This window comes from Budorcas taxicolor, chromosome 11 (assembly GCF_023091745.1).
Source record: "Budorcas taxicolor isolate Tak-1 chromosome 11, Takin1.1, whole genome shotgun sequence".
In the NCBI taxonomy this organism is placed as follows: domain Eukaryota; kingdom Metazoa; phylum Chordata; class Mammalia; order Artiodactyla; family Bovidae; genus Budorcas; species Budorcas taxicolor.
This window is the reverse complement of record NC_068920.1, coordinates 26,052,430-26,074,016: the sequence shown is the minus strand read 5'-3', so window position 1 is coordinate 26,074,016 and position 21,587 is coordinate 26,052,430. Positions and strand designations below refer to the sequence as shown.

General features: G+C 39.9%; 1 protein-coding gene and 1 non-coding gene across 2 annotated transcripts; one reads left to right on the top strand and one right to left on the bottom strand.

Annotated features, from left to right (window-relative positions):
- Positions 1-1,827: 1,827 nt before the first annotated feature.
- Positions 1,828-13,494, bottom strand: LOC128056321 (placental prolactin-related protein 3-like). Its single transcript, XM_052649044.1, has 6 exons — positions 13,440-13,494; positions 11,364-11,366; positions 6,875-7,056; positions 4,573-4,680; positions 2,651-2,830; positions 1,828-2,016 (listed from the first exon to the last, which is right to left on the bottom strand). Exons 1-6 carry the CDS (start codon positions 13,492-13,494, stop codon positions 1,828-1,830), a joined length of 717 nt encoding a protein of 238 aa, XP_052505004.1.
- On the top strand, positions 9,306-9,412 carry LOC128057030 (U6 spliceosomal RNA). The gene has a single exon (XR_008200226.1). It is a non-coding gene; the product is annotated as a U6 spliceosomal RNA (small nuclear RNA).
- Positions 13,495-21,587: the final 8,093 nt, after the last annotated feature.

The window sequence follows — 21,587 nt, the reverse complement described above, 5'->3', positions numbered from 1 at the left end:
TACTGCTAAAGCCCTAAAGATGCTGCAACACCAGCCCAGTAACATCACTGACTTCTTAGGAGAGCCAGTCAAGAGATTGGCCCTCATGTCAGGTTGTTTGGAGGCTATTGAACAAGCTGAGCATCCCTAATCCAGTCACACTGCTCCAGTCTCAGTAGAGACTCAGTCGATTTGGAGGATTTTATAATTCAGGAATGACTAGGGCATGTTTGTAAGGCAAAATAATTAATGACTAGGATAGCTACTCTAAAAGGAAGAGAGAATGGCATCTCACTTCTCAGATAAATGTGTTTTTGAATCCAGCTTTCTGATCTCCTCAGTGTCTATGTGACCAGTTTGTCAATTGTCCAGAATCCACAGTGGTGGACAGATGCACACCAGTATTCTGCCAATCAGTTGTTCAGAGTGTTTATGATACATGGGTTTCCCGTGGGTCAGCTAGTAGGCAGCTGACTATGGGCTGCTTAATTTTCTCCAGATGGTGCTTGCAGAGTGAGGGTAACAGAGAGGCTGTGGTGACTACTGCAGGTGGGGAGCTGTAAAAAGGAAACTATGAATTTGGGGATCCCCAACTTGTGAATGTCCTGGAAAATCACCAGGATACCCCTCAAGGGAAACACTTGTCAGTCAGGGGGAATTTCACATCAGTCCGTCTGGACCAAGAGAAGGCTAAAACAGCACCATGTAAGTCAGTGATGTCAGAACTTTCCCATCTCATTACCATCTACCCTGTTCCAACATGGCCCAAGGAATGAAGATCCAGAGAGGGAGACAGAAGGAAATTTGCAGAAATAGACACATACGCATTTCCTGGTAGGTCCCCTGGGCCTCAGCAGGGGAGAGGGAAACACTGAACAGGCTGAATATAAGGTGCAGCTGACACTGACCTGGACTTGTGAAACCCAGAGTGATAGAATGTGTGGAATCGCTGCAAGGTGATGCAGGAAAAGAGGATGCAGTGGAGTGTGGGTGACAACAGCCCCTGGAGGAGGATGAGCCACATCACGTTTCTTTCTGCTATGGTCTCAATCTTTGTGTCCCCCAGAAATTTCGCACGATGAAATCCTGATTCCCATGCTTATGGTATCCATAGGTGGGGCCTTTGTGAGGTGATGGAGTTATGACGATGGAGACTCCTCAATGAGATGAGTGCTTTTATATATAAGACATGCACAGAGCTCCCAAGCCCTCTCCCGTGTGAGGATACAGTAAGCAGTGTGTGACCAGAGAGGACTCTGCATGACCACGCTGTAGAAATCCATTTCCGTTGTTTTTAAGCCTGTGGTATTTTGTTATAGCAACCCAGAAGGACTAAGACAGCATCCTAACAATCTTTAGACAGTTCAGTAAACCTCACACTTTATACAAATGTGCAAAGCATTTGTATTGTATGGTGTAACACTGGGCTGTGTTTCATAAAAAATTCTGAGAATTCAGTCTTCTTGGTAGCATGACCAGAACCATGAACAATTGTCTAATACTTTGATTCTAATAACTTGACCCAGAATAATTTGCTGTGATTCTTATGTAATATCTTAATGGTTTTCTTTGTAATGCCAGCTTCTGCTATTTGTGACTAATTTTAATAGGAGCTTCATTCTCTCAATGTAAGGGTGGATTTTCTTTTGATTTTCTATTAAATGAAGATAAAAAAAATCTTAAGAAATTGCCCTCTTAGATTTTGACATCTCTACAGAGTCTGTGTTTATTTTTTTAAGAGGAGAACAACTTCACAGAGCATGCACTAAAGGGCTATAAATTTTAAAGAAGCTTGCCATGGGATAGATCATTATGATCACCTCAGAGATGGATGGGATGGATGTGGGTTTAGCACGAGTTGTTGATTCGGCACAACAGGATCTTGGTATAAATGTCAACATTATGTGAATCCCTCTGCAGGCACTTGAACAGTTTATAAAATGCAGAATGACGAATCTCTTCATCTCTGGACACCAGGGATGGGAGTTCTGACCAGAATATGCGATTCTCAGTCAGCCGCCTTACTGGAAAAATAATCTGAATACCCAAAAGATAATGACTTCTTATGTGTTTTATTAGTATTTGCTTTTTTTTTTTTTTTTTGCTTCTAATTATCAAAATAAGATTTGGAAAGACATACGAATATAAACTCTCTAGATATGGAATTTGGAGCCAGCCTATGAGAAAACTAAGTGAAATCTAAAATTTAGAAACATAACTCAAGTTTAGTTTTAATTTTCTCTTTTCTTCCTTCCCACTCTCATCCTTTGATTTGAAGAGAACAGAGAAAGAAGACAAGTGGAATTTCAATAGCAGATGTCCTGGGTTACTTTGAAGAAAATGCTCATCTGGGAAAGTCTGTTCTCTAGTTCTCTTACTCTTGAAAGTATTTCAACCACCTGTGCCCAGGAAGAGGCAAGCTTTTGGTGGAATTGTGTGCAATGCAGGGAAGGCTGCACATGTCAAAAATTGCAGTGAAATTCTGATTCCTGTACAGTAGAGTCTACCACTATGAATGACTAGGCTCCTGGTTTATATAGTAGCAGTCTAGAATACAGAAGTCATGAATCTTTTTCTTACAAAATGAGGTATTTCAAAACACCTTACGCATTACAAAGGTCACCTCTTTCATTCACGAACAAAGCAAGAAAGCCCTTTGCAGGACACTCACGTTGCTGAATTGCCTCTCTATGAATTCTTGAAGTTCTTGTACTTTTTTCACATTCTCTCTGGCATTTGATAGGATAGTATCTGAGACTTCTTCCATATTCCACAGCTCTGTGAGTAGATGATTCAGAGGTCTATTCCAGGAGTACAGTAATATGAGTATAAACTGACCAAGGTCTTCATTCTAAGCAACCAGAAGAAATGGTCTCATTAAAATAATCATAATTCAGTGGTTTTGGTAACATGTGATCTTTGCTCAGTGCAGCTGACCTAAAAAACTTTTGTTTTTTTCTATGTGTATGCAGAGATATTTGAAGGTAGTAAAAGTTGCAAAACTATAAAATGTAAGCTGTGAGTTCACACTTTGCTGAAATATTAAAACTCTAGGTTTTGTTAGGAACTAATTCTTCTGATGCGTTCTAATTTATAACATGAAGAATTTTGTTTTTTCCTCTGAAATTCTACGACCACTCAGTGAGTTCTTTTGTGTTTGTATATTTGCGTGAGAGAATCTAAGTATTTAGGGCAAGTCAGTACGTGCCTGCAGAGCCTGACCCAGGAAAGATGGATTCCACCTGTGCCCACGTCATTGTCACCCAGTGATTCATTCATATTAATGAATCAGACGAGTCATTTGTATGGATTTTTGATCAGTAATTGTTTTATGATATTACAACAAAGAGACAAGGAAGAAGACATGACATTCCTAAACAGGCTTCTCTCCTCAGCTGATCCCAAAACCAGCCCCCTGCTGATATGAGAAGTGTCTGTTTTGTTGACATGTGTCCGGGCAGAAAATGGCCCAGTGTTGTCCTTAGTAACGGCATCAGTGGGATTCACAATGGAGGGTTTCCCCCCTAGCTCACTACTATTACCAAAATTTAGCATGAAAATCCCAGGGGCTGAAGATCTCTAGTTAATATGCTTGATTTCTTTACAACCATGAACTGTTTTAGTGGTTAAGAACAAAGAACTGAGTAGGATTAAATATAGTAATGCACATAAAGTGCTCAGTAAAATGTATGGCCATGTAGTAACTCTCAATAAACTTTAAATTTAAGCTTATTGAACAATCCCTCCTCTTCTTCCTCTTTGACCTTTTCCTTTACTTGACTATCCTCATTATTAATGAGCTTAATAGTGGAAAATAATGCTGGTATCATTAAGAAAGTTATAGAGAGAGAAGACAGTATTTTAAGGGAGGATGCATGTGAAAATATTTTAAATAATGTTAGGATAAAGGATAATGCAGGAAATCAGAAAAAAAGAGATTATAACTGTGAAAGTTTGGAGCTTCCATAAATGATTGAGGCTTGATATGTAAACAGTGTTGTCCTCAGAAAAGAGGCAATTGATGTGGCCATGAGAAGCAAAGCAATGTTTATAGGCTGTTGTAGGAGAGACTTACAAATTAAGAATAAAAGGTGACAGAAGAGTCATTGAGAATGACAAATGAAGGAGGTGTCAGAGAAGTAGAAGCAGAATTGAGAGCCTTGAAAGGCAGATGCGGTGGCTCAGGTGGTGCGGTATAGGACTCCCACGTAGGAGTCACTAGTAACAGGGAGTACTCAAAACTGGAGTGTGTTTCTTACATATTCATGAATTTTTCAGTCTTATATTTTACACATGGAAGTTCCCATTCATTTCCTATTTTCGTACAGAATAGTGTCTGATGCATTGGTTGAACTAAACTTGTCTGCATGGACATTTTATAGATCTGTTATTTATTTTGCTACTACAGATCTTTAGTCATCCCTTGATTTCGCTCATGCTTAATCAAATGCACAATATAATTTCTTTTCAATTTCTTACCGTTCCTGCACCTTTTCCTGCATGTACATTTACCATTACCTCTACTAATCTGAAGCCTGGTAACCTACATACTGTTTCATTTGATCTGGTGAAAAACCCAGGTGAAAGACTCACGGTCATCATGAGGGCGATTTCTCTTTCTTTGGGAGTAGGGGTGTCATCGGTATGGCAGCTGTAGAGCATATTCTTATAGTTCGGTTTGCCCTGGACATATTTTTCATGCTGAAAGTGATCAGGCAATTAGTTAGGGTTGTTGGGCATTCAGTAGATGAACCCATTACAGGAACATTATCATGTTTGACATTCGTGCAATTTTTTTAACGGGGAGCATCACAGAATTTGAAAGTCATTCTTTTCCTATTTTTCTATACATCGTCTCTATAAAAATGATTTTACATCTAACTTTTCTAACTTTTCCCTTCACTATTTTATTATTCTCTTTTCTTTTTATTTTTTAGTATTTGACCCAAATATAGTATTTTTGTACCAATACTTGATGCTTCCCAGGTGACGTGGTGGTAAAGAACATTCCTGCCGATGAAGGATATATAAGAAGACTCAGGTTGATCCCTAGGTGAGGAGCATCACTGGCAAGAGAGTACAGCAGCATACTCCAGTATTCTGGCCTGGCCAATCCTATGGACAGAGGAGCCTCTTGGGCTATAGTCAGTAGGGTTGCAAAGAGTAGGACACAACTGAAGTGAACTAGAATGCTTGCTGGACCTATATTTAACCATTTAATCTCTTGTTTTCTTTGGGTTTGAGCCAATATATTCCCTTACAAAGAGTTATACAGTTATGACTTTGACTTATCTCTGAATCCATACACCAAAAACCTTAGTATTCTTCCCAGGAGCAGAGTACAATGTTGTTTATGGTGGCAAAATGGTATGTCATAAATACACGGCAAAAAGTTATAGGAAATACTAAGCAATGGACTGAGAATAATAAAAGTAGAAGAATCTAGCTAACACATTGATAGAGAAAAACTAATCTGTAGCGAAAGCTATGAACATTTAAAGAGATTACTTGGAAGAGTTGCAAAAAACTGGACAGTCAAAAATGGAGGATGAAGCAAAAATAGTGAATAAAAGAACTACGTGAATTTAATAGAACCCTTTAGCACCGCTTTTTATTAGCTGTCTGCTCTACTGTGTGCTCTTTGATTGACCTAAAAGAATTTACATACAACTTTCAAATACCTTCATCAGAATGAGAATAATTGTTTTCAATTAAACACTCCTTCTATTGTAGCTCAAAAACTATTCACTGCAAATCTTAAAACAATAATTTGTAGCATTAAAAAAACTACCAATATTTGTTTTTGTGAAAGGATTTCAGCTTTGTTTAACGTGTTCCATCCACTCAGCTCACTGCAGAGTAGTTCTCATTTATTGGCTATTTACTCTGAGCCTGGAGAAGAAAGCCCAGAGAGACCCTGAAGCACCAGAAAATCAACATGCTTCCCTTTCCCCAGTCCCATCTTAAAGTGTTTTATGTCAGGTAGTATTGTGGACTGAATATGTGTTCTTCAAATTCATGTGTTTGAGCCCTAAGTTCCAAAGTACTGTGTTTTGAAAAGGGTTCCAACATAATGGGATCCCATAGACTTAGCCCACCAGACTCCTCTGTCCATGAGATTGCTCAGGCAAGAATACTGGAGTGACTTGCCGTTCCCTTCTCCAGGGAATCTTCCAGACCCAGGGAGAGAACCCAAGTCTCTCACATTGCAGGCAGATTCTTTACCATCTGAGCCACCAGCAAAGCCCATTAAGGTTAAATGAGCTCTTAGGGTGGAACACTGACTCAATAGATTTAGTGTCTTCATGAAGCGAAACACCAGAGAAATCTCTCTGTGTCTCTGTGTTTTTTATTCTCTCTCTCTTCCCCACCCACCACCCTGTGTGAGGATGCATGGAGAATCCAGCCTGGGAAGAAATAATTCTTACCAGAACTTCACCTTGCTGGCACCTTTATCTGGGACTTCTAGCCCCCAGAACTGTGAGAATTATTTCTGTTGTTTATTCCACTGTTAAAATAGATTTCTGTTATTTCCACTGAGTCTATTGTATTCTTTATAGCATTCTTGGCTGACAAATACAAAATCATTTACTTTGGAAATTTACAAAGAAAATGAATGGAAGGAAATTGAAAAAGTTATTGCACTTCTTAGGAATCTTTGAGATTTCACAAAACTGATCCTTTCTTCGATTTCCACATCTTAGGAGCTGGTGGTCTCTTTGACATAGAGTCTGTGTTATATGAAGTTTGGCATATGGCAGCCTTCTTGTTGAAAGGACAGTATACCTGTCTCTTACATGAAGGTTCCATTTGGGAGCCTGGCCAGCTACAGTCCATGGGGTTGCAAGAATCAGACATGATTTAGCAATGAAACCACCATCACCAAAGTACTTACAAACTCATTGAACATTATATTGGAATGGTTAGCGATATCACGGGACAGCATGGTGGCATTGAGAAACAGGTTTCTAAGTGATTCCAGGGGGATGTCAAACACGTCAGGACAGCAGATTGGGCATGTTTTGCCTTGGCACAGGAGCAGATTAGACATGACCAGCAGCAGCAGCAGGCAGGACACTGTTTAAATAAAAACATGAGCCATTCTGAGATGATCTAGTCAACTGAGTTTGTCAAATCCATCCTGAGGTGGGAAGCCTTCTCTTTCCCTGTTCCTCTGGGCAGGAGTGGTGCTGTAGTAGCCGGGATGGGGAAGAAGGAGGGCCTTCTGTGTAAATTTACACGGATGATGATATTTGCACAAATAGATAGTTGGAGATGTAGGATACCCCCTGTAATTTTGTATTGCTGCCAGAAGTACTTCTGTACTCTGCAAACATTTGGAACTTAATTCTGAGCCAGAGTGTTTAAGCCATTCTTTTAAGACAGTTTAATGTTGGGACTCTGCAGACTCTGGCAGCGAGGCCCTCTAGGAGTTTGCAATTTTTTCACTCTAGATTGACAAATGCTTGCATTTTAGACACTGAAATGACAAGAAAAGTCCAGTTGATCTTTGTGGTTTACCATCACCCTGGGGTAAGAGTAAACACATGACTGACTGATCGCTACTATTGACTAAAAAGAGAATACTAAGAGAAAAAAGATACTGTACTTTGGATCTGCTCACTCACCTTAGTAATCCCAGGCATGTCTTTGATACTTTCCCAAATGCTTTAAAACATCTTAAAATTTGTGTTTGACTGTAACCCTGTGAGATAACCTTAATCTTCACTATGATCATCAAGTTATGTTAATGAAGATGCAATGACTTGGAGAGGGCAAGTAATTTTCCCCAGGTCCCATTATTAGCAGATGCAGGTGACTGGGCACCAATACACTCATCTGTTCACTTCCTGATGTCACATCACACATGCCTGTGGGCCCTCGGTTTGTATGTGTGTAACCAGGAACACATCAGGAGCTTGGTGACTGTGCTGAAAGAGAAAAATATTTTGTCTTTGACTGCAAAACAGCAGTGACCCTAGAACATTTGTTTTACCCGCTTTTCACTCACTGTAATGGTCTCTGACAATTATCAGTGTGGGGACCTGGTTCTGCTAGCTAGCCTTTCTTCTAGGCACCTTAACAGCTCTTCTACTTTTATGCATCTTTAATCTTCTCATTACATTTGTTTCTTCAAGAAAACAGCAAATAAATCTCCAAATTTAATAGAATATTACCTGGTCAGCATCCAAGATAACGTTTGGCTTTGTGAACAAGGCCTTCCCTTTCCTGACTTTGACTTTTTAAAAATTTATCTGTCTGGTCAGGAGTACATCCTGACAACCCATGGGCTTAGTTTTTGAACCATTTCCCAACATTTCCTCTTTGATAGGAGAACTAGACCTTCATGCTTCCATGAGGTTTTGCAATATTTCATAAATTATTCCTGGCCCTACCTTTGGCCAACAGAAGCATAAAATCATAGATTCTTCCATGCTTGATTTTAATATTACTCTTCCTATCCATCCTTTGTAAGTAAGCAGAATTTAAGACTGAAGTGAGCAAGAACTGAGTATGAACAAGAGAACTGATAAAATAGAGATTTTATCCTCTTGAATGAGACCTGAACATGATTCTTTTTCCAATTTACCAGAAGAGTGGTAATTTAATTAAGGATAAGATATCAGCATTTACGAGGTTTTCTCTGCTTTTAGTTAGTTTAAAGGGGGAAGGAATAAAAGAATAAAATAGTCATTTAAAATTAGGTGATGGAAATAAAAGAAGTGGTTCTCAAAAGGAAGACATATAAGTTGGAGAAATTTGGGACTTTATCTCTCATCAACTAAGGAGTTTATTGTGGCAGGCAAGGAGAATAATAGCTTGTATACATAGACATAATTGTGTGCATATATTTCTTTGTAATTATACATATGTTATGCCTAAATATACGCTTAATTCCTTCATGGAACTTTGGACCTTATAAAATAGATTTTATAAGAGGCAGTAAATATAGCTGCTGCTGCTGCTGTTGCTAAGTTGCTTCTGTCGTGTCCAACTCTGTGCGACCCCATAGACAGCAGCCCACCGGGCTCCATTGCCCCTGGGATTCTCCAGGCAAGAACACTGGAGTGGGTTGCCATTTCCTTCTCCAACGCATGAAAGTGAAAGCAAAGTAGTTCAGTCGTGTCCGACTCTTCATCACCCCATGGACTGCAGCCTACCAGGCTCGTCTGACCATGGGATTTTCCAGCCAAGAGTACTGGAATGGGGTACCATTGCCTTCCCCAAGTAAATATAGAAGAATACCCTAATTCCTAATGCAAATGATCATTTATTGGTAGATAACTAACTATATGATGTTTTTTGTGTGTTAAAATGTTATTCGTGTGTTTGCTTTGGTATCACATATATTAAATAATTGGAATAATACTGAGAAGATCAGCATGGCCCCTGCCCAAGGATGACACACATTTGTAAAGTCTTCCGTATTTTTCTGTAACAACTTCAAGGCTTGAGATTGAAAGGAAGGTGGCAAGGAGGTTAAAGAAAGAGGGAACATAGGTATACCTATGGATGATTCAAGTTGATGTTTGGCTGAAAGCAGTACAGTATTGTAAAGCAATAAAACTGTTATTGGGGATCATATAACAGGTTCACATATCCATTGTATGGCTTCCAGAGACTGGAAACTGATGGCATCAATTATCATTGGTTAGTGATTCATTTGAACTCTGGGAGTTGGTAATGGACAGGGAGGCCTGGCGTGCTGCGATTCATGGGGTCACTAAGAGTTGGACATGACTGAGCGACTGAACTGAACTGAACTGAGTGATTCATTAACTTTATAGTTGAATGAGCAAAGTAAACGAAGAAACACTACTGTCTGTGATTCAGTGTCATAGCAAGCTATAATCATTGTCTGTGTTCGCTTTTAGGTGGTATAGTACCCAGACTTTGAAATTGAACCTGTTCCCAGAAGTGCAGTTGTGAGTCCTGCCCAGGGTTTTTGTTCCTGATGCTGGAGGTTTCTGTTCGCTGATCACTAAGGCCGAAATATTCTCTCCTGAGCATTTTCTGGTTCTATCATGTGCATAAATTTTTATATTTTGGTTTTCTAATTTGATTCTCTTATTCTTTTGACCCAGAATACCAAATCCCTTTACGATTTATTTTTCAGACCCCTTTGTGCTTTGATTTTTCTGATGCTCATTAGTATATTTGCTTCCATGTCTACCTCTCTGAGTAGTTTTCAGCATCTACATAGTTTAGTTCAGTTCAGTCGCTCAGTTGTCCGACTCTTTGCGACCCCATGAATTGCAGCACGCAAGGCCTCCCTGTCCATCACTAACTCCCGGAGTTCACTCAGACTCACGTCCATCGAGTCAGGGATGCCATTCAGCCATCTCATCCTTGTCATCCCCTTCTCCTCCTGCCCCCAATCCCTCCCAGCATCAGAGTCTTTTCCAATGAGTCAACTCTTCTCATGAGGTGGCCAGAGTACTGGAGTTTCAGCTTTAGCATCATTCCTTCCAAAGAAATCCCAGGGCTGATCTCCTTCAGAATGGACTGGTTGGATCTCCTTGCAGTCTAAGGGACTCTCAAGAGTCTTCTCCAACACCACAGTTCAAAAGCATCAATTCTTTGGCACTCAGCCCTCTTCACTGTCCAACTCTCATATCCATACATGACCACAGGAAAAACCATAGCCTTGACTAGACAGACCTTAGTCGGCAAAGTAATGTCTCTGCTTTTGAATACACTATCCCAGTTGGTCATAACTTTTCTTCCAAGGAGGAAGCGTCTTTTAATTTCATGGCTGCAATCATCATCTGCAGTGATTTTGGAGCCCAAAAAAATAAAGTCTGACACTGTTTCCACTGTTTCCCCATCTATTTCCCATGAAGTGATGGGACCAGATGCCATGATCTTCGTTTTCTGAATGTTGAGCTTTAAGCCAACTTTTTCACTCTCCACTTTCACTTTCATCAAGAGGCTTTTTAGCTGCTTTTCACTTTCTGCCATACGGGTGGTGTCATCTGCATATCTGAGGTTATTGATATTTCTCCCAGCAATCTTGATTCCAGCTTGTGTTTCTTCCAGTCCCGCGTTTTTCATGATGTACTTTGCATAGAAGTTAAATAAGCAGGGTGACAATATACAGCCTTGACATACTCATTCTCCTATTTGGAAGAAGTCTGTTGTTCCATGTCCAGTTCTAACTGTTGCTTCCTGACTTGCATACAAATTTCTAAAGAGGCAGGTCAGGTGGTCTGGTATTCCCATCTCTTTCAGAATTTTCCAGAGTTGATTGCGATCCACAGAGTCAAAGGCTTTGGCATAGTCAATAAAGCAGAAATAGATGTTTTTCTGGAACTCTCTTGCTTTTTCGATGATCAAGCGGATGTTGGCAATTTGATCTCTTGTTCCTCTGCCTTTTCTAAAACCTGCTTGAACATCAGGAAGTTCACAGTTCATGAACTGCTGAAGCCTGGCTTGGAGAATTTTGAGCATTACCTTACTAGCATGTGAGATGAATGCAATTGTGGGGTAGTTTGTGCATTCTTTGGCATTGCCTTTTTTTGGGATTGGAATGAAAACTGACCTTTTCCAGTCCTGTGGCCACTGCTGAGTTTTCCAAATTTGCTGGCGTATTGAGTGCAGCACTTTCACATACACATAAGTGCAGCATCTACATAAACCCTACCCTATTCTCTTATGTCTGGATGTTGGGGTTTAGCATCAGCATAATTTTATGAACTTCATTTTCCTTCTGGTGCAGTTTCTGGTATACAGTTTAAGCTGGTTGGCTCCTATCTGGCTTGTTTGTGTTGTCTCCAAAAATTAGAGAACTCTGCTTTCTTTCTAGGAAATACTGCCCCTTGTTTTGATACCATTGCTAATATTCTGTGATTTCACTTCATGCCTCATAAGCTTTGTCTTTCTCAAACAACTGTAACTTGAGTACTATGTGCCTCTATGTTGGATTTTTAAAAGTTACATATTTTCATATATAAAAAATTAATACGGTCTGAAGCTAGAATCAAGTTTGCTGGGAGAAATATCAATAACCTCAGATATGCAGATGACACCACCCTTATGGCAGAAAGTGAAGAGGAACTAAAAAGCCTCTTGATCAAAGTGAAAGAGGAGAGTGAAAAAGTTGGCTTAAAGCTCAACATTCAGAAAACGAAGATCATGGCATCTGGTCCCATCACTTCATGGGAAATAGATGGGGAAACAGTGGAAACAGTGTCAGACTTTATTTTTTGGGGCTCCAAAGTCACTGCAGATGGTGACTGCAGCCGTGAAATTAAAAGACGCTTACTCCTTGGAAGAAAAGTTATGACCAACCTAGATAGCATATTCAAAAGCAGACACATTACTTTGCCAACTAAGGTCCGTCTAGTCAAGGCTATGGTTTTTCCAGTAGTCATGTATGGATATGAGAGTTGGACTGAGAAGAAGGCTGAGCACCGAAGAATTGATGCTTCTGAACTGTTTTGTTGGAGAAGACTCTTGAGAGTCCCTTGGACTGCAAGGAGATCCAACCAGTCCATTCTGAAGGAGATCAACCCTGGGATTTCTTTGGAAGGAATGATGCTAAAGCTGAAACTCCAGTACTTTGGACACCTCATGTGAAGAGTTGACTCATTGGAAAAGGCTTTGATGTTGGGAGGGATTGGGGGTGAGAGGAGACGGAGACGACTGAGGTTGAGATGGCTGGATGATATCACTGACTCGATGGACGCGAGTCTGAGTGAACTCCGGGAGTTGGTGATGGACAGGGAGGCCTGGCGTGCTGCAATTCATGGGGTCGCAAAGAGTCGGACACGACTGAGTGACTGAAATGAACTGAACTGAACTGAACTGAACGGAGGATCTAAGTTTGAGCTTCATGATCTAATCGTGAGATTGAAAAAGCTCTGGGTATTGTTTATGGACAGGGAAGCCTGTGTTGCCGCAGTCCATGGGTCACAAAGAGTTAGACACAGCTGAATGACTGACTGAACTGAAGAGAGTGGAACTTACTTGTGTTCTGCTCAAAAAGCAAAGGTAAACATGTGTGGTGATGGTAATGTTACCTAATAGAAAGGGAAACTCGTTGCTAATACATGCACAAATGGGGGTGGACAAGATGACGGAGGGGTAGGTGGAAGTGGGGTTCACCTCTCTCCACTGATGCATCAAGAACATCCAAAGATGCAGCAGTTCTCACAGAAGACCAGGTGAGCACTGGCAGGACTCCCTGACTACTGAGAAGAAATATCTGGATCCATACAGAACTCAGTAGGAGAAAGGAAAGAAGGGACAAGGAGGAAGGGGAGAGGAGGAGGAGAGCAAGTGGGACCAGCCTGCACCCAGGGGAGAAGGACTTGAAGCTCAGGGGAGATCCCCGCCTCCATGGCCATCCACTGGGATGGGGGAGGCATTTAAAGCAGTTGGGGAGTAAACTAACTAATCTGTGACAGTCTGAACGGAGTGAGAACCACATAGACAAGCCATGCTGCAGCCTTTCATACCTTGGACAGGGTTGTAAGTCCACTGGTATCCACGGAAGCTGGGAGCTGGAGCCATGGGGATTGTGGAATGATCCCAGGGTGAGGACTCCTGTTGATCGTGGGGAGTCAGCCTGATGGGATGGGATGGAGGAAATCTGTTGCATGGAATGCTTCTTAAGGAAAGGCATGAGGCCATAAAAGTAAGGTTCAACTGCCTGTGGAGTAGCTGTCTCTTTCTCCATGCTGGTACCTGCAGGTTGAGCAATAGAGAAAGACTTCAGTGAGGGTGGTCCTTGAGTGCCTGATGCACTAAGCAATGGAGAATTTTGAATGTTTATATACCTGACCCTACATATTCTCTTGCTAAATTTTGGGTTTTAGCATTGTAATTTTTTATGAACTTAACTTTCTTCTGGTAGAGTTTCTGGTTTACAATTAAAGCTAATTCCTCACATCTGGCTTGATCTTGGTGTTTCAAAAAACTTTGAGAAACTTCCTTCCTCTCAAGGCAATATTGCCCTTTACTTTACTACCATTGCTGACTTACTGTACTTTCTCCTCTGGCCTAATATATTCTATGTCTTTCTCTATTCACTATAACTTTAGTGTATGGGTCCCTGTGTTGGTATTAATACTTATAGTAAATTATTAACTGATGCAGTTGAGAATCAAAAGGACTACAGTTACAACAGTAGTAATAAATTACACCCAAATTATAATCCATTAATACTCCCATTTAAAACTGATTTTCTATCTATATATTACTCAGGTCTCTTAACTCATTTTCCTTACTAGGTAGCTCAATTTTGAAATGAAATATAGAAAACAATGGAGTGGTAAACTCTGGAAATTACCTTCCTTTGGATATACCTCATTAATAAGTATGCAAATATAAGGTTCTTTTTCCCCAATGGGCCTGTTCTTAGTACACATTATAGCTCATTGTGGGGTGATTGCTATTGACTGAAAAATGTACACATTGAACTGTAATTGTCCTATAAGTGAGTGGAGATGAAGAGATTAATACCAGAAAGGAACAGGCTTTTGTTGTTCTAGAAGGAAAACCTTGCTGTGTCTCTCACCTACAGTCTAATCTTCAGATTTATTGAAACTCTTGCTTTCCTTACACTCCATTAAAAATTTGGATTATTTGGGTTTTTTTGTCCTTGAGTTGTATGTCTCATGTATTTTTGGATATAAGCCCTTATCAAATATATGATTTGGAAATATCTTCTGTCAATCTGTAAATTGCCATTTGATTTTGTTGATGTTTCTTTGTTTGCAGTTCGATGTCATCACACTTGTATGTTTTTGCAGTTGTTGTCTTTGCTTTTGGTGTGAAACCCAAAAACTCATTACAAAGACCAATGGCAAGGAGATTACCTCAATGTTTTCTCCTAGGGGTATAATAGCTTAAAGTCGTATGTTCAACTTTTAATCCCTTTTTAGTAGATTTTTGTGTATTGCAAAAGACAGGGGCACAGTTTCATTTTTTCATAGGACTATCCAGTTTTCCCAGTGCCATTTTAAAAAAGCTTGTCCTTTCTCCACTGGATATTCTTGGCTCCTTTTTCATAAGCTAACTGACAATAAATGGGTGTGCCCCTTTCTGGCTTCCCTGTTCTGCTCTGCTGATCTATGTGTTTATTTTTGTGCCAGAAGCAAATCATTTTGTCTTGAATACTATAGCTTTCTAATACAGTTTGAAATCAGCAACCCTAGTCTCAACTTTGTTCTTTTTTCTCAAGGTCACTTCTGTCTTTGGTGTGTTGTGATTTAATGCAACAGAATAGACCAAAAGAGATGGAAAAAGTACACAGAAGAACCATACACAAAAAAGTATCTTAATGACCGAGAAAATCACAGTGGTGTATTTTCTCACTCAGAGCCAGATATTCTAGAATGTGAAGTCAAGTGGGTCTTAAGAAGCACTGCTGCCCATAAAGCTATTGGAGGTGATAGAATTCTAGCAAAGCTATTTAAAATCCTAAAACATGATGCTATTAAAGTGCTCCACTCTATATGTCAGAAAATTTGGAAAAGCCAGAAGGGGCCAAAAGACAGGAAGAGGGCAACCCTCGTCCCATTTCCCAAGAAGGGTAGTATTAAAGAATGTTCAATCCACTGAACAATTGCAATAATCTCCAGTGCTAGTAAGATTATGCTCAAAATCCTCCAGGTTAGGCTTCAGCATTATGTGAACCTAGAACTTTCAAGTGTTCAATTTGGGTTTAGAAAACGCAGAGGAACTGGAGATCAAATTGGCAACATATGTTGGAACATAGAGAAATCAAGGGAATTCCAGAAAATACATTTGCTTCATTGACCTTACCAAACTGTGTGGATCACAACAAAGTGAAAAATTGTTAAGGAGATGGGCATACCAGACCAACCTTACCCATCTTCTGAGAAACCTGTATGCAGTTCAAAAAGCAACAGTTAGAACCAGACAAAGAACAATAAACTGGTTCAAAATTGGTGAAGGAGTCCGTCAAGGATGAATATTGTCACCCTGACGATTTAACTTATATGCAGAGCATGTCATGCAAAATGTTGGATTGGATGAGTCCTAAAGGCTAGAATCAAGACTGCTGATAGAAATATCAACAACCTCAGATATGTGAATGATACCACTCTAATGGCGGAAAGCAAAGAGGAACTAACGAGACTCCGATGAGGATGAAAGAGGAGAGTGAAAAAGCTGGCTTAAAACTCAATATCAAAAAAGCTAAGATCATGGCATCTGGTCCCATCACTTACATGCAAATAGAAGGGGAAAAGGTGGAAGCAGTGACAGATTTCCTCTTCTTTGGCTCTAAAATCACTGTGGATGGTGACTGCAGCCGTGAAATTAGAAGACGATTGCTTCTTGGCAGGAAAGCTGTGACAAACCTAGACAGTGTGTTAAAAGCAAAAACATCATTTTGCCAACAGAGGTCTGTATAGTCAAGGCTATGCTCTTTCCAGTAGTCATGTACGCATGTATGAGCTGGACCAATAATAAACAAGGCAGAATGCTGAAGAAATGATGTATTCAAACTGTGGCGCTGTAGAAGACTCTTAAGAGTCCCTTGGGCACCAAGGAGATCAAAACCAGTCAAGCTTAAGTGAAGTCAACCCCATTAACTCTGCGGAAAGACTGATGCTGAAGCTGAATCTCCGATAGTTTGGCCATCTAATGCGAATAGCTGACTCATTGGAAAAGACCCTGATGCTGGGAAAGATTGAAGCCAAAGAAAAAGAGGCTGACAGAGGATGAGATGGTTGGGTGGCATCACAAATTCAATGGGCATGAACTTGGGCAAATTGTAGGAGATGGTAAGTGACAGGGAAGTCTGGCGTGTTGCTGTCTGTGAAGTCACAAAGAGACAGACAGGACCTGGCAACTGAACAACAACAACAGTTTTATACAAGTTGTAGAATTTTTTATTTCTGTTTTGTGAAAAATGCCTCAGGATTTTGAAAGAGACTGCAGAGAATATGTAGATAGCTTTGGGGAGTATGGATATTAACAATATTAATTCTTCCAGTCAATAAATAAGAAATATGTTTCTCTTATGTCTTTAAATATTTCTTTCATGAGTGTCTTGAATGTTTTCATACATAGATCTTTCAACATCCAGCTTAGATTTATTTCTAAGTACTTTTTTTGGGGATGCAATTGTAAATGGGATTATTTATATTTCTTTAATGTGTTTTGGTGTTATGTCCTAGAAATTCTACTATTGGGCATATACCCTGAGAAAACCATAATCCAAAAAAGACATGTGTACCCCAAAATTCATTCCAACATTCTATACAATAGCCAGGACATGGAAGCAATCTAGATGTGCATTGAGAGAGGAATGGATAAAGAAGTTGTGGTGCATCCATACAAGGGAATTTTAATTAACCTTAAAAAGAAGTGAATTTGGGTCACTTGAGCTGAGGTGGATGAACTTGCAGCCTGTTATATAGAGTGAAATAAGTCAAAAGGAGAAAACAAAATATTGTATATTAATGTGTATATATGGAATCTAGAAAAATGGCACTGGTTAACCTATTTTCAGGGCAGGAAGCAAGACACAGACAGAGAACATGTTTGTGGACACAACAGGGAAAGCAGAGGGCAAGTTGAATTGAGAGAGTAGCACTGAAACATAGTATATTACCATATGTAAGATATTAATAGATAGCTAGTGGGAAGTGGCTGTGTGACACAAAAAGCTTACCCAGTGCTCTGTGACAACCTGGAGAAGTGAAATGGGGTACGTGGTGGGGGAATTCAAGAGGGAGGGGATACATGTATACTTATGGCTGATTCACGTCGTTGTACAGCAGAAACCAACACATTGTAAAGCAATTATACTCTAATTAAAATAAATTTACAAAATAATATATACATATATCAAACTATCCTGTCCTTGGAAGGAAAGTTATGACCAATCTAGATAGCATATTAAAAAGTGGAGACATTACTTTGCCAATAAATTTCCACCTAGTCAAGGCTATGTGTTTCCCAGTGGTCATGTATGGATGTGAGAGTTGGACTGTGAAGAAAGCTGAGCACCGAAGAAATGATGCTTTTGAACTGTGGCGTTGGAGAAGACTCTTGAGAGTCCCTTGGACTGCAAGGCGATCCATCCAGTCCATTCTAAAGGAGATCAGTCTTGGGTGTTCATTGGAAAGACTGATGCTAAAGCTGAAACTCCAATACCTGGCCACCTCATGGGAAGAGTTGACTCATTGGAAAAGACTTTGATGCTGGGAGGTATTGGGGGCAGGCGGAGAAGGGTACGACAGAGGATGAGATGGCTGGATGGCATCACTGACTCGATGGACATGAGTTTGAATGAACTCCAGATATTGGTGTTGGACAGAGAGGCCTGGTGTGCTGCGATTCATGGGGTCGCAAAGAGTCGGACATCACTGAGTGACTGAACTGAACTGAACTGAACTGAACTGATATTTTAAATATCTTACAGTTTTCTCTACCAATTCTGTCTCAAAAAATGCTCTGCTTGCTAGTCACTATTCATGACATTTGATTTATATATGTTGGTGTCTACATAGGAAAAATTAAAAAGAAAAGAACTGCAGTATCTACTGAGAAAGACAAAATGGAGACTTTTTCAATGTTTAAATATCACTTAAGCAAAAGCATTAATAATTAAGTAGTTATCAATGGATGAATAGCCCCTCAGCCTCTGGCCTCACTTTCAACTGTACCCTGCTTCTCCTCTTTCTAGTGTTTGGTAGGTTTTTTATCTTTGAGGGCAAACTTAACAAGTCAGCTTCCATACAAATGTTATAACTGGGTGCTTAGTCCCCAGAGGTGACAAAGAATCTTATCAGGTGAAACTGCTTGTGTGAAATAAAAGCCTCCCCCTGTATCATTTGTGCTTTTAAGGAGATCCAAAAAGCTGAGGGTAGCACTGAGAGAGAGGTTTTGTTTTCCAAGCTGGATCCTATTGTCAGGACTAGATCGGTGGTGTATGAAATTTTTCAGGCTGCTTGAGCAGCAGTGGCTGTCTTATGCTTGCACACATATGCCCATCACACAGACACACACACACAAACACACACACACCACACACACACACACTCCCCACATAATAAAAGACTGGCATACAAAGGAAACTCTGGTTCCCATTTCCCAGTGACTGAAGATAGAAAATTTAGACTGATCTTGTTGCCCTAATTCTCTTCTTTTCAAAGTAAATTGTTAGTGAAAATCCCACACTAAACCTTCAAATCAGAAGAGAATTTTAATGTTCCTCCTTCATTTTCTTAAAATAAAAATATTCAAAATAATATAAATACATAGACATCAATTTCCAGGCAAGAGTACTGGAGTGGGGTGCCATTGCCTTTTCCACAATATATTCATACAGATATACATACAGGGTAGCTGAAGAATCTTCTAACCAGGATGGCATTAACTTTGGTGTGGAAGGTCTCTGACAGTGTTACGATGACCAGTCATTGAAAGGTTTAACATTTTTCATGTGGCTGAATATGGTTTTTCTTCTCAACACTGCAGATCATAAAGCCTTTGTGGGGCTACAGTAAAAACCGAGAAACTTGCTCTTGTTTTGCCATCACCACCTCTGAGTTTTGAACCTCTGGGGGTGTCTTATCAACCCAAGTTTCATCTGAAATGGCTGCTGTTAAAATGAACATGCGTTGCTTTCGAAAAGATATTTCTGTTATTTGTTACCATAATAGCTGTAATTTTCGACTACTTTTCCTTTCTCTAGGAAATTTCACATTTTTAAATGTGAGTGTTGGTATTAAAGTTATAGGGACATTGCATAAGAGTTTTAAAAAATTAATGCTTTGATCAAATTTTGGAACTATAAAATAGGTTGGGGTGACCTGATTTCTCTCAGTCCTCTTGTTTGGTTACAGAGTGGGAACCACATCAGATGGTGACCATTCTGCTCCTTATACAATTCCTGGGAAGTCAATCCACAGTCTCCTTTAATGATCCACCCCAGGACTCAACAACCCAGATTGTTGAAATTTCCTATTATATATACCTTGAAGCTCGAAGTCATTCCATGTTTTGTTTTCCATTTTCCATGGAATTTGAAACCTCTCTAGTCTAATAATTCCTAATACACTTTGATGTGATTATTAAATGATCTTGAACATAATTTTCTAAAGGTAAGCCATCTTAAGCATTTAGCATTTCTCATGTCTTCCTTTGCACTCTATCTTTTGTATATTTTGGCATATGAATATATAATCATGATTGAAATTGTTTCAAAGCTTCATAATTTACAAAGCAATTTTTATATCCATATTGGTCTTAGTCTCATTGTGATAAACAAGGAGACAAGGGTTTCATGCACTTAGGGAAGAAAGAAACCTGGGAAACAAGGAAGGAAGTTAAGGTGATGTGTAATGAAGGGTTGAGTAGATCAGGAAATGTAAGAACATGAAAGAACATGTAAGAACATGAAATAATGGGATGTGTACATATTTCAATGGCCAAACTAGGTAAGATAGATGGGTCTGCCAAGAACAGTTGCCCTTTTCTGATTCACTAATTTTTGTAACAACATCAAAGCCTCATATTTTTTGCAGACTCTTGCCTGGTAGAATCCCATCCTGACAAAATTGGCACACAGATGCTCCGCACACAGGTGTGTATACAGACCTTGACAGGTGAAATGAGCCAATTTGCATTCTGTCTACCAATGGCTCTTTGGTCTGTCCCTCTTTCCCTTCAATTTTCTGTACTCTTCCTGCATGTTCTGGGAAATGGGTAGCTCCAACACACACATTAAAAGTTGTGGGGATAAAGTTGACCCCATTACAAATTAAAGTTACACTGCTGGTTCAGCAGTAAAGAACCCACCTGCCAATGCAGGAGACCCGGGTTCGATTTCCTGAGTGGTGAAGATCCCCTGGGCAAGGAAATGGCAACCCACTCTAGTATTCATGTCAGGGAAATCCCATGGACAGAGGAGCCTGGTTGGTTACAGTCCACAGGATTGCAAAAGAATCAGGCACAAATTAGTGACTAAATAACAAAATCAGGGAAGTCTTTCCGCCATCATTCCCTCTTGCTGGCCACTGTTGAATATGATTTTAAAACTGGAGATTTGTAGCTGTATTTGAAAATCAGAAATATATACCACTTACAATTGAAGGAAGAATCTGTAATTCAGTCCATGAATGTTTAAAGTCTTAGAACTTCATTAAGTTGTGATGACTACAGTGAGACAGTCAAGGTTGAGAAATAGAAGCTCAGCCTTCTCTCCCCAGCAAGACAGCTGCTAGATGACACTGTGCTCTGAGCTTGTTCTCTTGGCCTCTGTTCTGCTCGTCTCCTGCATGCAGAGCAAGAAAACAAAAAGCTATTAGAGTTGGCGGCGGGCGGGGCGGCGGGCGGGGCGGCGGTGGTCAGACACCCCGTGGCAAAAATTTACCCCAATCCCACAAAGAAGGCAACCCTTTTTCTTTTAAATTGGAAATTTTAAGGAAAGATTTGTGGACCTTTGGGTTTATAAAACCACCTGGCTCTTCCTAGTTTGCAGGCTGGTTGCTTTGAGAGTTCAAAGTTTGGACTGATCACACCATTATTGTTACCACTCCTCCTTAAATAGTTCAGTTTCGTTTCCACATTGATACCTAAGAAGCTAGGCTTTTAAACTTATTGGACAACTTGTAAACATCGGT